Genomic DNA, 15,442 nt, shown 5'->3' on the forward strand with positions numbered 1-15,442 from the left:
CAGCACTTGGGGGGAGGTGTTGGCCCGTCCTCCCCCCCCACCTCCTAACCTTCCTGACCTTATCCAATGCCTAACCGCCAAACCAAAGTTGTGACGAGTTGCTACGAGGTAGGCGAAAACCACAAGGCGGAGCCAATTTGCCAGGTGGAAAAATTCCTACCAGGCCCCTCAACGGCGACCAACCGTGGTCCATAGCAAGGTCAAGGAAAACCTAACCTAAAGGGAGGGTGGGAAGGGAAAGCAGGAAGGAACGGGAGCCCAGGAAAAGAGGGCGAGCCCTGGCTGCGAGCCCACTTAAGTGCAGTGGGCACGCCCTAGCCGGCTGCACCGGTTGGTCAGCCAGCTGGGCACCGCACCCAGAGCACACCCAATAGCGCCAGGGGATGCAAGCATCCCCTGTGCACGTGGAGGGCTCGTGCTAACTGCAACCCCCCCTCCTTTCTAAGGGCGGAAGGGGCTTTGCATGTCGATATCCCGACCCCTCCCGTGAATAAATAAGACACAAGACACTGTATATAAGGTTAAATGGAGAATAAAAGGCCACAACTTTATTGGTTCCGGATGTTGAGCGGTATTGGCTTTAGGCATTGGATCTAACTAGACTATATCCGACTCCAGTACGACGTGCTGGCAGTCCAGGAAGGGATAACCACTGTTGGGTGAGCCCTTGCTGCTGCACATCAGCTAAGGACTCACCCTGTGATCACCGATCTGGGGCGTGCCTTAGGCCCTGACCACCCACGGCTCCGGACACGGACACGCCCCCCGGACTCCTTTACGAAGTACCCTTCAGCACTTGGGGGGAGGTGTTGGCCCGTCCTCCCCCCCCACCTCCTAACCTTCCTGACCTTATCCAATGCCTAACCGCCAATCGAGCCAAAACATTTGGCTCGCCGCCAATACCCTCACACCCGTAACCAATATCTAATACCTAGTATGATATCTGCTAACCACACATCATTTCCCACATCTGATAAGTGTACGCCATCATTCCTGTACATAGCCGTCTCATTGAATTTTATAGCGGGGTGAGTGATGACCCAACCACCCAGCGCCACCACGCGGCGGGCCACCGCCTTCTCAAGCAGCTTTCTGGCTCTGTTCACCGCAACCGGGCAACTGCCGTCACGCCAAACACTCTGCTCCAGCAGCAAAGACCAGAAAATGGTCATAGCCAACAGTTCATCCAAGTCCATGAAAAATTTCCACTGTAAGTGCTGCAGCCCTGGCTTTTACCGTAGGGAGGAACTCATCCCAAGCAATAGGGCAAGGTAGTCCTGCTGATGCACGTCAGCTATGATGCCCATCTCGCCACACACGCCTCTCCAGCAGCGATGACCAGAAATGGGTCAGGATAGGGAAAGAGGCAATAGGTTCATCCAAGTCCTTAAAGATTTCCCGCATCAAGTCCACGCCCTTCCGATAGGCCAAGTCATTTTCTCCCAGCTGGATAGTAAAACATCCGAGGGGCCTTGCAAGGTGGCCCTGGCTTTCACTGCCACCAGGCATTCATCCCAGCACATTCTTTCACCTCTGGTGGGAGTTCATCCCAGTGCAATTCCCTTCTAGAGATCCAGGAAACAATGACTTTGCGGCAGGCCAAGTCTGCACCCCAGACCATGATCAATGGCCCGTTCTTGGGCCCAGTGGACTATGCTGTGGCTGTATAACCGAATGTGCACCAAATGGTTATCTGAAAGCAAGAAGGGAATGACAACACAAGGTGAGGAAGATCGAAGTAGCTTACCATGAACTGCGAACATACCCCTTGAAGGCGTTAGACTTCCACCCTTAAGCCTTCTATCCTTTCGGCTGATAACCCAAGATGTACAGCAGTAGCAGCAGCTCCAACTTGGAAAGAGTGGGCGGCAGATTCAGCTGGGGGAAACCACCGGTGGCAATCGCCCTGCGCATAATACGTGTGAACTGGTGGCATGTAAGGCGGGAGCCGCCCTGGTGAATCAGGAATGGGCCTGATCTGGCTGGCCTCAATACAGAAATCACCTAGTGTCCTTTACCGGAAAAGGCCCATGGCGCCCCGTTGCTTGATGTCGGATAATGGCCCCTTTTTATTTGATCAGTTGCTGATCAGATTTGGGGTGTAAGACATGAACAAACAAATCTGATCTGGACAAGGTTAAGCCTTTCGATAATATTCCTCTGGGAGCGGAAACCAAGGCCATAGAAACGCGATGGTAAAGAAGCGAGATTCCTATTCCTGTTGACCCGCAATTACTCTTTATTTATATCTATTAAATTATTATTATTTTTAATTATTATTAATATCGTAATGTTTCTTGTTTGTTTGTTTTTACTCCTATTTAATAAGCTGGTATGCAAAGTAATAAAGCACCTGATCAGCCGTGGGAGGGCTGACTATGCCTGATACCCACAGATCTTCCCAAATAGTCCATGTCTGACACCAATGATTTTGAACTGAGTCAATAACATCCGCCCAGGCCTTCTTAAGAGACCTGAGAGTGTACAGAGCCAAGACACCGCTACTCCCTCTGCCCATCGAGGTAGGCATTGTAAACCCCATTAGTAACCCCATTAGTAACCACAGGAATAAATATGTATGGGAAGATGAATATGAATATAAACTTAAGGCAAAACTGCACAATTGCGCGGAGCGGGAGCAACACCCTCTTGGAACTCGACGCCTGCTTTGCACGGACACCGACGACTGCTCAATTATCAGTCCAAAGACCAACGTGGTGATCTCTGAAGTCTTCCATCCGAACTGCAACTACTATGAGAAGAAACTTCAAAAGGTTAAACTGCATGTGATAGTAACCACGACAGCTTCATGCGCCCACCGGTGTTCATGACAAGGCCCTTGCTTGCCCTAATAGTATAGAAACAATTTCCAATTGCCCTGCCAAAGATACCCCATTGTAAAGATCCCAGAAGTCAAGCCAAACCCCAAGGCGGCCGGCCTGGGTCAACACCTGACTTGCGAAGCTCAGCAGTCCCTCAAGGAGGAGCTTCAATGCCAGTAGCCTAATGGGTGATGCGGCACGGGAACGATCCACGGTCATTTCCTTTTGTGAAATTAATACAGCTCAGAAGTGGCTTGGCGATTTAGAAGTGGCTTGACAATTTAGGAGGAGGCCAAACAATTTGTACAACAACCAGCTTGGATAACTGAAATGCCTAAATGAAGTCTTAATATTCTCACTCAATTTCCTTTAGAAGTTCGAAGTTCAGCTTGCAAAGAAGTTTGGATGGGATGCTTCAGATCGAACCTCATGGTGCTTACATGCCATTGTTGTGCTCCCATACCCATAAATACCGTTCTAACCAATCAGAGCTGTACTACCTGTTTTCTGAATGCTGTATGGAGCAGCACATGAATATAACTGTAGGAGGGTCTGTACAGCATATATTCCTTTAATTCTCTATGCTGCATATTTCCTTCAAATTTGTGCAGGGGTTCCCTTAAGAATAGTGTCTTTTGCTCCAAACCTGGATCCTGAAATTCTTGATTATGTTCTTATGCTCTGATTGGCCAAGCAACACACTTTGCCCCTGTGGAATGTCCTGATAAATTATATAGGCCAAATTTCATACTTCCAGGAGCTGATAATGGTACAAGAACCTAGAAAACTAATGCTTCAGATGCAGCATGAAGTGAAATGTTCCTGTTACAAATAATGGAGAGTAGTTAGGGGAAATAGAACAAAACAAACAAACAAACAACAAACACCAAAACCAGCACAGCTTGAAAACATTAGTCCTTCTTCAAAACAAGTTCCGTGGTCCAATTTAACCAGCACTATTTTATTATTACTGGTGGGTAGCAGTGCTGGTCTGCCATAGTCAAAGAAGTGTGCAGGCACACGAAAGCTCACACCAAGAACAAACCCAGCTGGTCCCAAGGTGCTACTGGGAAGAATTTTATTTTATTGTTTTATTTATTATTATTAATCACTGTATTATGGAGGGTAACCAGATACCAAGAGGATGCTCGTGGGAAGAACCTGAGTCTAGTTGCTATTTACCTTTATATACAGTTATATATGCAATGTCAACCATTTCCCAAGACCCGTGAAAAGAACATTACCTTAATTCCCAAAACCCATGAGCGGATAGGATCAGCTAAATGAACCCTCCTTTGAAAATGGGAGAAGTGTGAATTCTCAAGGCTGGAGTTGACGACCCTGGCATTATCAGCACTATGCACAACCATACGGGCTATAGAATTGCCGCAGCATAAGTGAACTGCCTTTCAGACAAACCCTGGAAAATGTATGGAACCAAACCACCCTAAAGTTATGCATGCTGGAATAACTATAAGGTTGGAAGGGGCTCTGAATCAACTAGTCCAACCCCCTGCAATGCAGGAATATGCAGCTGTCCCACCTGGGGGTCAAACGTAACCGTTGCAAACAATACCTCTTAGACACTAAACCCCTCTGCCAACCAAGCAACTCCTGCACAGTCCAGACTACCTTAATTGTTCAAGCGGGGCAGCGTATAAATTAAAATCGCCAGTCTGCCCCAAGTCCTTAAACCTCTTTTTTTTTTAATTATTATTTTATTTATTTATTTTCTAAGAAGGCACTGTAGACCAGCAAACCTAGTTCAGTATTGTTTCCACTGACTATAATCCAACTATGACGTATGCGCCCAGAGTGCTAAACTTAAAGAACCATCAAGCAAATAAATGCCTCTATTACAGGGGTAGGCAATCCCAGTCGCCTTCTCATTTTATTTTTATTATTATTATTATTATTATTATTATTATTATTAGGGCCATTGACGGCAGGGAATGAGTGTGTTTATATGAGTAGAATGTGTGCTTTTATTTGAAGGTAAAGGACCTCTGACCATTAGGTCCAGTCATGTCTGATTCTGGGGTTGCGACGCTCATCTCATGTTACTGGCCAAGGGAGCCGGCGTACAGCTTCCGGGTCATGTGGCCAGCAGGACTAAGCCACTTCTGGTGAACCAGAGCGGTGCACGGAAATGCTGTTTACCTTCCCGCCGGAGCGGTACCTATTTATCTACTTGCACTTTTACGTGCTTTCAAACTGCTAGGTTTGCAGGAGCTGGGACCGAGCAATGGGAGCTCACCCTGTTGCGGGGATTTGAACCGCCGACCTTCTGGTCAGCAAGCTCTAGGCTCTGTGGTTTAACCCACAGCGCCACCTGGGTCACGCACATTGCATCTGGTTATTTGTGGGGCATAGGAATTCATTCTATTTATTTATTTATTTATTTATTTATTTATTTATTATTTTAAAATATAGACCAGCCCACCAAAAAGTGACGGTGGACCAGTGCATGGCTGAAAAGGGGGTTTTCAACCTAGGATATTATTTTATGATCAACTTGAAGCAGACACGTATCCTGAATGTTGAGGTAATTAAATGCAATTGACTGCAATGATTAGAATCCAAGGAAAACAAGCCTAGAGTTAACTTAACCAGCGATAAATAGCGCAAATTGAATTTGGAATAATTACATGCGGTCAAGAGCAATGAGTAAAACATACAGACATATTGCACTTCCACTGTTGGCTACTGCAGCGGTAACCTAATTTTGGAAATAGCTTAAAAATTTTCAAACCCATATAATGAAATACCTTGAATGAAATTGTTAGATTAAATTTGCAGTATGTAAAGCAATGTAGACTCTGGCTGTCCCCTCAACTAAACTGAATGGGAACGGTAGAGCAGCTGCCAAACACCAGCACAGCAAATGCCTTGAGAAACAAAGTCCCTTGGTGGCCGTAACCTCAGCGGTTGTCATTTTACTAATATAATTTTAATGTATTATATTTATCAATTAATTGTTATTTAGAGAAGATCAAATGAAATCTGGAGCAGATCAAATGAAACCCCCAAAGTATTATTAAATGGAAAAATCTCCGCTGTATTTCCTTCTTCCTACAACCCCATGGGCCTATCGAAATGGTGCCACCCACGTGCCTTTAGTTAAAAATGGCAACCCCCTACATGCCCTTAGTTAAAATGGCGACACCCGCTCGCCCTTAGTTAAAATGGCGGGCCCCCTTGCCCCTAGTTAAAATGAGTCTCTACGTTCCCTTGGCAACCAGCCAGCACACGTGGTGGAGAACCCGGAAGTAGAGAGGAAAGAATCCCAACTCCCTGCAGCTAGTGTAAACCACATGTGGGAAAAGTTAAAATTAGTTAAAATTGCCAGCCCTTGCTATTTTCGCAGCCCAGTGTAATTTGTTACCTCTAGCAACCGGCTGCAGGCACAGGTGGGAAACAAAAGGTAAATAGACAAAAAACCACACACCCAGCAGGAACTCAATTTGTTTCCATAGCAACCGGCAGCGGGCAGAGCAAAGGAGAGCCGAGGGAAAGCTAATTAAATTAACTAAATAAACAAGGGGGAGAAAGGGGGCTGGAAGGAGGGTCCCCTCACCAAACAGGCTTCCCAAACAAGACGCAGAGGAGGGAGGTGAAGTGGAGCACAGCTTACCAATACAGCCCAGCTGATAGCCGATCCGCGCAAGCACGTGGGAGATGAGGCAGAAGACAAGCAGAGCAGCAGAATGAGGAGTAAGAGAGGGAAACAGCTGAGAGGCGGCAGCCGAAAGAACCAAGGAAGGCTCCCTTTTTAGCCTTCTCCGAGAGCAAAATAAACCCGGTAATCGGTAACACAGTAAACACAGACTCTTCCCTCCTGCCTCAAGTTCCCCCTGGCTGCAGGCTTTAACGCCTCGTGCTTCCTAGGGAAATACAGGCGATCCTCCTTCCACCCAGACACAAAAACCAACCGGGAATCACAACCTCTCCCCTCTTGCTCCCAAGCCCTTCAAACCTGGCGCGAGCGCTGCAGCAGCTCACAAATCGTCGCTCCTTCCTCACCCGAACCTAACAAGGTCAGCACAGCTGATCGGCGGCTCGGCAAGGCGCTGGGGACGTCCATTCGCTTTCCCCCCTCAGAAACAGCTCCTTCGTAGCTCGCAGTCAGCTGCAGAGCGGGCAGGGGGTTCCCTGGCTCCAACAGCTGTAGCCGGCCGGGATTTCCCTGATCCGATCAGCTGTAGCACGGGGCTCCCCAGAGCGCTCTCGATCGCTATACAGGATGCAGGCACCGAAGGAGGTAAATCGCAGCTAAAGAAACTGAGCAAAATAAAGCTAAAAGGCAAAACGCCCCAAATAAAAGGACAAAGGAGAGAAGGATTAGCTGCTGAAGGAGAAGAACAGATGCGGCTGTGAAGCGGCCGCCAAATCGAAAGCGGAAGGAGCCGCTGCACACCACGTGGTCGCTAGATGCCGGCTCAGCAGGAGGACCTCCATGAGAATCAGCTCGGGAGGGAGCTTCCGAGGACCTAGAAAAGAAATTAGGCGTTTAAAAACGCCGTTTTTTTTTTTTTTTTTTTTTTTGTGGAGCGATTCTGGGGAATCTGCCCCGTGATTTCAGCTAGTTCAGGTAAGTTCCGAGGCTAAGGGCCAGGGAAGCGATTTCAGCATGGCGGTCTTGATCCATAGAGGCTTGATCCGGTGTGTCTTGCTGCAGGAAGGAACGGGAGCCCAGGAAAAGAGGGCGAGCCCTGGCTGCGAGCCCACTTAAGTGCAGTGGGCACGCCCTAGCCGGCTGCACCGGTTGGTCAGCCAGCTGGGCACCGCACCCAGAGCACACCCAATAGCGCCAGGGGATGCAAGCATCCCCTGTGCACGTGGAGGGCTCGTGCTAACTGCAACCCCCCCTCCTTTCTAAGGGCGGAAGGGGCTTTCCCTCAGCCTTCTCTCTGCTCCCCTCTCCTTGGGAGTCTCCAGGCAGCTGCCGCAACCACCCCTGGTCTCTGGGCCGCCTCAGCTCCTGGCAACCAGCACCCCCTGGCCAGCCCCAGAGGACCATTTGCCTGGGGAGTTTGCAGCCAGGGCTGCTGCAACAAATAGCTGTGTAAGCCTTTGGGGGGCAGAGATGTGAGGGGGCATCAGAGGAGGGAGGGAAGGAAAGAGAGACAGAGGCCAGTGTGGCCCGTGGCACCTCTGATCATCATTCAAGGCACCCCAAGGTGCCATAGCACACTGGTTGAAAGCCTTGGCAAATCACACTGTAGCTGGATCTCAACATTTCTACCATTCCTTATTTTAAATTTCCAGGTTTTAAGATGCCTCTGTTGCAGATTAAAATTACAGACTACAACACTAGCAATGGTCACTGTGTGGTACATTGTGGCCAAAATCAGGCTGTTATTCATATAACTACACAAAAGTTGTGTCCATAGTTGCTTTGACATAGTGTGCTATTGTTTACGAAGAGGAGGGGGAGGAACCAACAAAATTTTAGCTCTCCTTAATGCTCCCACCCCCAGTGATGCAAACATTGCAGTTGTATAGCTGCATTACATTTACATCGTTTTAACTGAATTATTTTGATGTCATACATTGCAGGAGTGCAGCCCAAGTGATTTGTTAAATTATTAACTTCCCCAGCCTTGGTATTGATTTATAGCTTTAATAATGCATCCTTCCATATCCATTATAGCTCACAATATGCGAGCAACAAGGTAGTATATTACTGGCTGGGATAAACTATGCTTTTAAATTAAAATGGTTTTTTTGGGGGGGATCAGCACAACAACATGTGATTAAAGTGTAAAGGGAAGTTAGTAATAATGTTTAGAGATGCTCAGCTAATTGTGGTGACTGAGTCATATCACTAGAGTTCTTTGTCGTTTGCTTTGTGGGGGGCCAACATTTTAGTAAATGAACATGGTGGGCTAATGCAGAACATTCAGGATGATGAATGCCATATAGGAGGACCCAAGGGCCATAACTGCTGTTGGCCAACTTTCTGAGGGCCACGTGGCCAATGTGAAAGTGAACAGGTTTGAGCACAGAAATGTGCATGTATCTAGGCAGACCTACACAGGGAGTTAGAGATGCACACAAACAGGCAGGCAGGCAGACACACACACACACCACAGACCCCCAGCTCCATTGTCAATCTGTGCCCATCAGTAGAGGAGTCGGGTGGGAATCATCCTTCCCATCACAGTACTGAGCTTGGCAGAGATGTTATTCTCCCCCTAGCCTCTGATTATTTGGAAAAAGCGCCTTTCATCTCATGCATTCTGCTAGCGGAAGAGAATACAAGTGCCCAAGAAAGGAGAGCCATGATGACATACAAGGAGGAAGATTTGCTGAGCATTGGAGAGCTACTTCATGTGCATTTGGCAAGCTGGATATGGCCCATGGGCAGCAGGTTCACCACACCCTGTTGTATAATTTACACATATTATTATTATTATTATTATTATTATTATTTAAAAAAAATAAGTGCACAAGAGCGAAATCTTAATGTATTTGTCTGCGATGAAATAATTCAGTCAACTTTCAATGCCTGTAAATTAATCTTCAGCCAACTGTTATTCTTGGAAGTGTTTTTTTATCATCTGGAGTATAAGAACTGAAAGAAAATATTCATGTGTCCTGGCTTTGTGCAGCTGCTACTGACATATGCAATTTAACATGGGTATCTGCTGTGTTCCATTCTAACAGCTGAGATTCCTCAATTGCAAGGAGTTGGGCTAGATGACCCTTGGGTCCCTTCCAACTCTACGATTCTATCACCCTATACCTATTTTAAAGATACAAGGTTTCAAATGAAACTACATCTGGTAGCCTCAGGAAACATCAGTAAGAGATAAGGGGAAATCATGACAAGCAACTATATTCTTTTGCAGGAAATATCTTAGGGGAAAAATTACTGGTAGTTACTTCAAAATATAGTCACATATAAATCCAACTACTTCAGGAGAATAACAGGGAAAAGTTATCACGAGTTGACTCTTTCCTGTTAAAAGAGACTGCATAGACATAGCACTTTTCCTTTATGATGTCTAAGGTATTTGTTTTATGGGAAGTATTATAAATATATATTATAAGTAAATTAGTTAGTCTCCTTAAAATGATTTGATCTATAAGAACTAGCACACATGAAGTATACAAGTGTCTATAGGTGTGCTTCGGCGGGGAACTGATGTAATCAGCAGTTGAATTATTCTACCTTTCTAAACCATCCATAATCAGTAGACTCTTGTGACGAATCAGTTACAGACTTGCCCTTCTTTAGAGTGCAGGCGAGGAATTGGTTGTTTGAATATTATTCCACATCAGTAACTCTCTGCACAGGTAACCTATCGCACTGGAATGGGAACCCTTTTCATATGGGGAAGCGTTTTTCATCCAATCCTCCCCTCGCCTACAGCCTGTAGTGATACAATCTTGCAACAGATAATTTATGCTTGTCTACAGAAAACCTTGAGGCTCTTTGTCAGTGATCACAAATAGATGCTTTTACTGGAAGTGACTTAGCCTTTCACTACTACAGCCAAGCAATCTCAAAAACAGCAAGTAACTATAATCCTCTGCATGAGTAAGCTCTACTGAATTTTCAGTGGGATTTAGTCCCAGGTAAATGTGTATTGGATTGCAGCCTATGTTTACCAGGGCTATGTTAGATACCACAAAATTAAACATAATTCTCAAAGACCAATAGGTTAAGTATGACAAAGGGTACTGTGATGGGTGGTTTTTATGGTAGGGGTTCCCAAACTGTGGTCCACGAACCATCAGTAGTCCATCAGCTTCATTTGGATGGTCTGTGACATGTCTGTGGATTTGTGGTTGAAGAGGGGAGACGACACATCCATTGCATTCAATATCCCTATGGACTTCAATTGCTACAGCAGGCAGGGAAATCTGTAAGTGGTCTGCCAAGACCCTCAGCAAAAGTTTGGGAACCAGCTGTATGAACTATGTTCCTGGAAACTGATAATGAATGCTTGCCATACGTAAACAGAAAACCAGTTTGACTTCTTAACTTGTCTACCATCTGTAACTACTAGACAGTTACAAACAGAAGACAAGTATTGGTGTTTGCTGGATGACAGATTTTCACCCCACGAACCCCACTTATAAACTTTTCCTACACTATCAAGAATGTTGCAGTATGCCGTAGCAGGGACACACTTTCTTTGATCGTTCAGACTAAAGGTCCATCTAGCTGAGCATTCTGTGCCAACAATCTACAACCACCCCCTGTTGTTTGTTTCCAGCACTTGATATGCAGCAGTTTGTGACCTCTAAATAGGAAGGTTCCATTCAGCTTCCATGAACCTATTTTATATGCACATGGGATGGGGAACCTGGAGCCCTCCATATCCCGTTGGACTACAACTCCCACCATCCCTGACTCTGGCTCATGCTGGCTGGAGATAAAGTCCAATGACATCTGCAATGCCACAGATTCTTCCATCCCTGGTCCAATCCCTTTCAATGACATCAGTATTTTTATGAATTTAAACATCTGAACAGTCCCTATATTGCCTGAATGACATGTGCCTTCACCTACAGGCTCCGATTACTGCAGAGAAGCATGAAGTAGAACTTGGGGGAGAGTGTGTATTTATTATTATTACTATTATTATTATTACTTTGAATAATCCTCCTCCTGGTTCAGCAATCCCTTCTGAATCCATTCCCCACAGCCTTATTTCTCCTGACTTCCCCAAGCTGACTGACAGCTTCACTTTATGTTCTGGAGTTGGAAACTATGAGCTTGTTTTGACAACCAGTCCTGTGCTCCCTCCTTCCCTCCTGCAACCTTTCATTGAGTTACTGCAACCTTTCTTCCTGATCTGGGTCTTGACAAGCTTTCAAAATTTAAAGGGAAGGGAGCACTCAACATTTCTAATCACCCTGCAATGGAGAAGACATTATCACTGAAGTGCTTTTAAATGTGTCATAAGAGATTTCATTTGGAGGTTAGGCGAATATCTAGGGTAGATAAACTTGAATTATTGGAGCTCCTCGTGTATTTCTTCTTCTTCTTCTTGGGAGGGTTGATGTATAATTTTAGCAACAAAAATGTTATGCAAGTTTTAAGATCCTTTAATGTGTGAAGTCTGGATGCAAGGAAGCCAGAGGAGTGAAAGGACTGGGAGGAATGGTGTGGTCGGGCTGGCTTATTTCCCACTACCAATCCTCCCTCTTTTGCCATAAAGTCACTGCAGCTGAATGGAATGCTTTTTCCTTGAGCACGTATGTAAACTAAGACCTATGCTTAGATCCACACTTGCTCACCCCACCCTTCATCCTGCTTCTACCCATCTTCTGCACATAAAAACCCATGCGCAGCGCTCATCCCTGTGCAGAGAGAAAGGATCGCTATGTTTAGAAGGATCAGAGGGGAGGAAGATATTGAGCTGTTGAATCTGAAAGATCCTGTGGGTGGTTCAACATTAATCTGCATCCCTGGGTAGCATCTTAGGCACCAGTTGGTTAAATGTTTGGCTAGCCTGATAGGCACTTCAAGCACAATTTCCCATATTTGATATAAGCTACCTGGAATACTGTTGCTTAGGTAGGATATAAATGTATAAATCAAATTAAAAAATGATATTAAGGATTTTCTTTAGCCTTTTGCATAGTTAATAGCTAAAGATGTTTCTTCAGAGGATATTAATGGCTAGAGGATGCTTGCTTAAATGAGCATTGATGGCTTTGAATGCCTGGTCCTTGATGATATACCCTATCTGTCGGAGTGTGAGCTGGAAGGAAATCATTTGGAAGTTAAAAAGGAATAGATGCCTGAGTTATTGCAGCTAGATTTCAAGAAGAGCCTTGTGGTTGGGGGCTCCAAGGATATGCTGCTGTTTTGGAGGGAAATGTAGCGATGTGGGTGCTTGCCTGCTTCCCTTTGTTCAACTTGCAAAAAGGGACATTTATAAATTTCTGTTCTTCAATGTGTCAAGAGGGAAGTCTCCAAAACTAGAAGAGTTCCCTTCGGGCTGGAGAAAAAGAGCAGCACCTGGCTTTAGAGATTAGAACCGACAGCAGAAGCCCATAAACTATACCTAAATACAAGAAAATATTTGGTAACGAGATGGAAGCTGAGACAGCAAGAACCCCCTACCTCAACCACATGTGGCTAAGTACAGACCTGGACAAGGGCACATGGAAAAGTGGGAAGTTAATTTTCCCTTCCCTATCTCTAGAGAGCAGTCCCTAACACGGGGGTGCAGAAATGCATATTCATTTCACAGTACTGGTAAAAACGGGACACATCTTAAAAGTATCAGAAACTTACTGCAGAATTCTGTATTCAAAAGTCACACCATTAAATCCTCCTTTTAATGATTAATGATCATTCTATGATACTGTGTAGACCAAAGCTCATGATGCAGTCCTACAAATCATTTCTAGAGATAACCTGGGAGCCTGAGGGCCCTGTCCTGCCTCTCTCCACCTAGCCTGGGGCAGGGCTGGAGGGCTCCATAAAGGACTGCTGCTGCTGCTCGACAGAAATGGATGCTTTTTTAAAAAAATTTTTAATTTTTAATTTATGTAATTTTAATTTGTGCTGATATTAATGTTGTATTTTTAGTTTTACATTTTATGATTTATGTGGAAATTGTTTTCCATTTGGTTGTGTACCTTTGGATGTGCTTTATTTATTGTTTGTGACTTTTGTTAAGTTGGTAATTGTGTAAATCTTGTCATGCTGTAAGTTGCCTTGAGCATTGCTTTAACTACGGAAAAGCGGCATACAAATAAAATGATGATGATAATGATGATGATAACCTCCCACAGCTTCCCTTACACAGCGAGCAGAAACTCCCTGTGATGAGGGCTTTCCACTGATACTATCCCATACCATGCAGAAATGGAAGTCACTCCAGCTTGGATCCCTTGGAACCTAGACTGGAATTTTGGAGTAGACCTTGAGCCTAACAAGCTAAGCTTTGACCCATAAGGCCACAAACACCCTGTGCTCAAACCCTGCACCAAGCCTGCCTGCAAAGTTCATTAGGTTAGGGCACTGGCATCAGCCCTGATGGTTGCAAAGCATGGACACACCATAAGATGAGAAGAGGTAGTGATTCCGGAGATAAAACTGCATATTAATGAAGCTTAATTAACTTTCCTAGGTTCCCCCAGGTTCCCCCACAAAGGAACGAGATCCTCTGTATTCCACGTATGACCCAGAACATTTGATTGAAAAAGAGGCAGCTGGGGGAACTAATGCATTTCTTCCAGCTTATGGACCTACAAGCAAAAGCTCATTTTTAGTTTCTCCTGTGTTGCATTTGAACTGGTGGGAGTTCAACTGATTGCTCGCTTGTATCATAATATGATTTACATATCTCAGTGGACACTCTTCTTCCACTCAATATACTGACAGTTCTCCACTGAACAAATAACAAAATCTGAAGCACATTAAAGAACATACTGCAATATGTCGGAGTTTAGTGAGCTATTGCTAACAAAGGTTTGGTAAACTGAGTTTAAGTTTGTGTCCGTACAGCCCTCAGAAAGTGAAAAGCAGTACATGCTAAAATCAATTTGTAGGCATGGCATCATTAAGGATTACATCCTATAAATTACAGAATATTCTTATAAGCACAAGCCTTGAACCTATACATGCCCTTCCATCCCACAACTGTAGATTTCGTTTGACCTGAGGGTCACTGAATCCTGAACTTAAGCATCTTGTAGAAAAGTATTAAGACATATCTATTATATCTGGCTTTGGGCAGCTGAGGCTAAAGAGGTAAAGCTGTGGTGTATTCTTTGTTTACAATGTACACTAAGAACAGATTTAATTCCAATTTAATATATATTTCCTTTAAAATCATATATTTAAAAGCACATGTAACATTGCAGCTAAAGAAGCCTCTTTGCTTCCTGTGTACAAAATCAGTAGATCAATCTCCAAATCACAGCCATAGTTAAAATCAAAACTACGCTTTCTTTTTATTTTTGCTTCCAGAATGAGAAAATAAAACAACATGCGAACACCAAGTGCACATTTTATGCATCCCATTTCATATGGAAAGAGACTAATGGAACCTGTATGTTTTGTGCTCTTTTTGGCCAGGTTTCTTAAATCAATTTTACCAACTAATTATAAAGACCCTGGAGAAGTAGGCATTGCACCCACGAATGAAGGTGAAAGACACAGCACTAACATATTTACTGCAGCCAGCTCAGATGCAGAATGATCATGCAGAACATCCATCCTCTTAGCAGACAAACCTTCTGACAAACCCAATACAGTACTAGCTACCTGTTTTAGACAGTTTGCCGGTACTCCTGTTGCTTGATGAGCTATCTCCTCTTGTCAGAACAGTTATTCCACCAAAACTTGCCGTCTTCGTTATGGCTGGCTTCAAATTGCGATTGGAGCTGTCCGAGTCTGTGCTGCTCCAGGGCCTCTGGTGGTCTGGCCATTTTAGCTCATTATCAGTACTGTTTTGCCGGCTGCCAGATGTCTTCCCCGTACTATCCCTGTTACCCCTGCCATGCAAAAGTGGGGAGGGGGAGATACAAAAACAAATGTATCAGGCCAGAATCCATTCTTGCTCAAGTTGCTGCAAATCTGAATGAGAACTGGTGAGGTTGGTACACACGTGAGAGTACACACGAACAGAAAAGTCAGGATTGGT

At 44.8% G+C, this 15,442-nt stretch overlaps 1 protein-coding gene across 14 annotated transcripts in view; it reads right to left on the reverse strand.

Moving 5' to 3' along the window:
* Window positions 1-15,442, reverse strand: part of ARPP21 (cAMP regulated phosphoprotein 21) — a 160,868-nt gene that overhangs the window by 47,006 nt on the left and 98,420 nt on the right. For 11 of the 14 annotated variants that reach the window (XM_033165972.1, XM_033165980.1, XM_033165968.1 and 8 more), the window contains one exon: window positions 15,061-15,293. In XM_033165972.1, coding sequence (XP_033021863.1) covers window positions 15,061-15,293 — 233 coding nt within the window. The remainder of the gene's footprint in view (window positions 1-15,060; window positions 15,294-15,442) is intronic. The other 3 variants (XM_033165981.1, XM_033165976.1, XM_033165978.1) reach the window with 1 other exon arrangement.

The sequence above is a fragment of the Lacerta agilis genome, chromosome 12 (assembly GCF_009819535.1).
Source record: "Lacerta agilis isolate rLacAgi1 chromosome 12, rLacAgi1.pri, whole genome shotgun sequence".
Classification (NCBI taxonomy): domain Eukaryota; kingdom Metazoa; phylum Chordata; class Lepidosauria; order Squamata; family Lacertidae; genus Lacerta; species Lacerta agilis.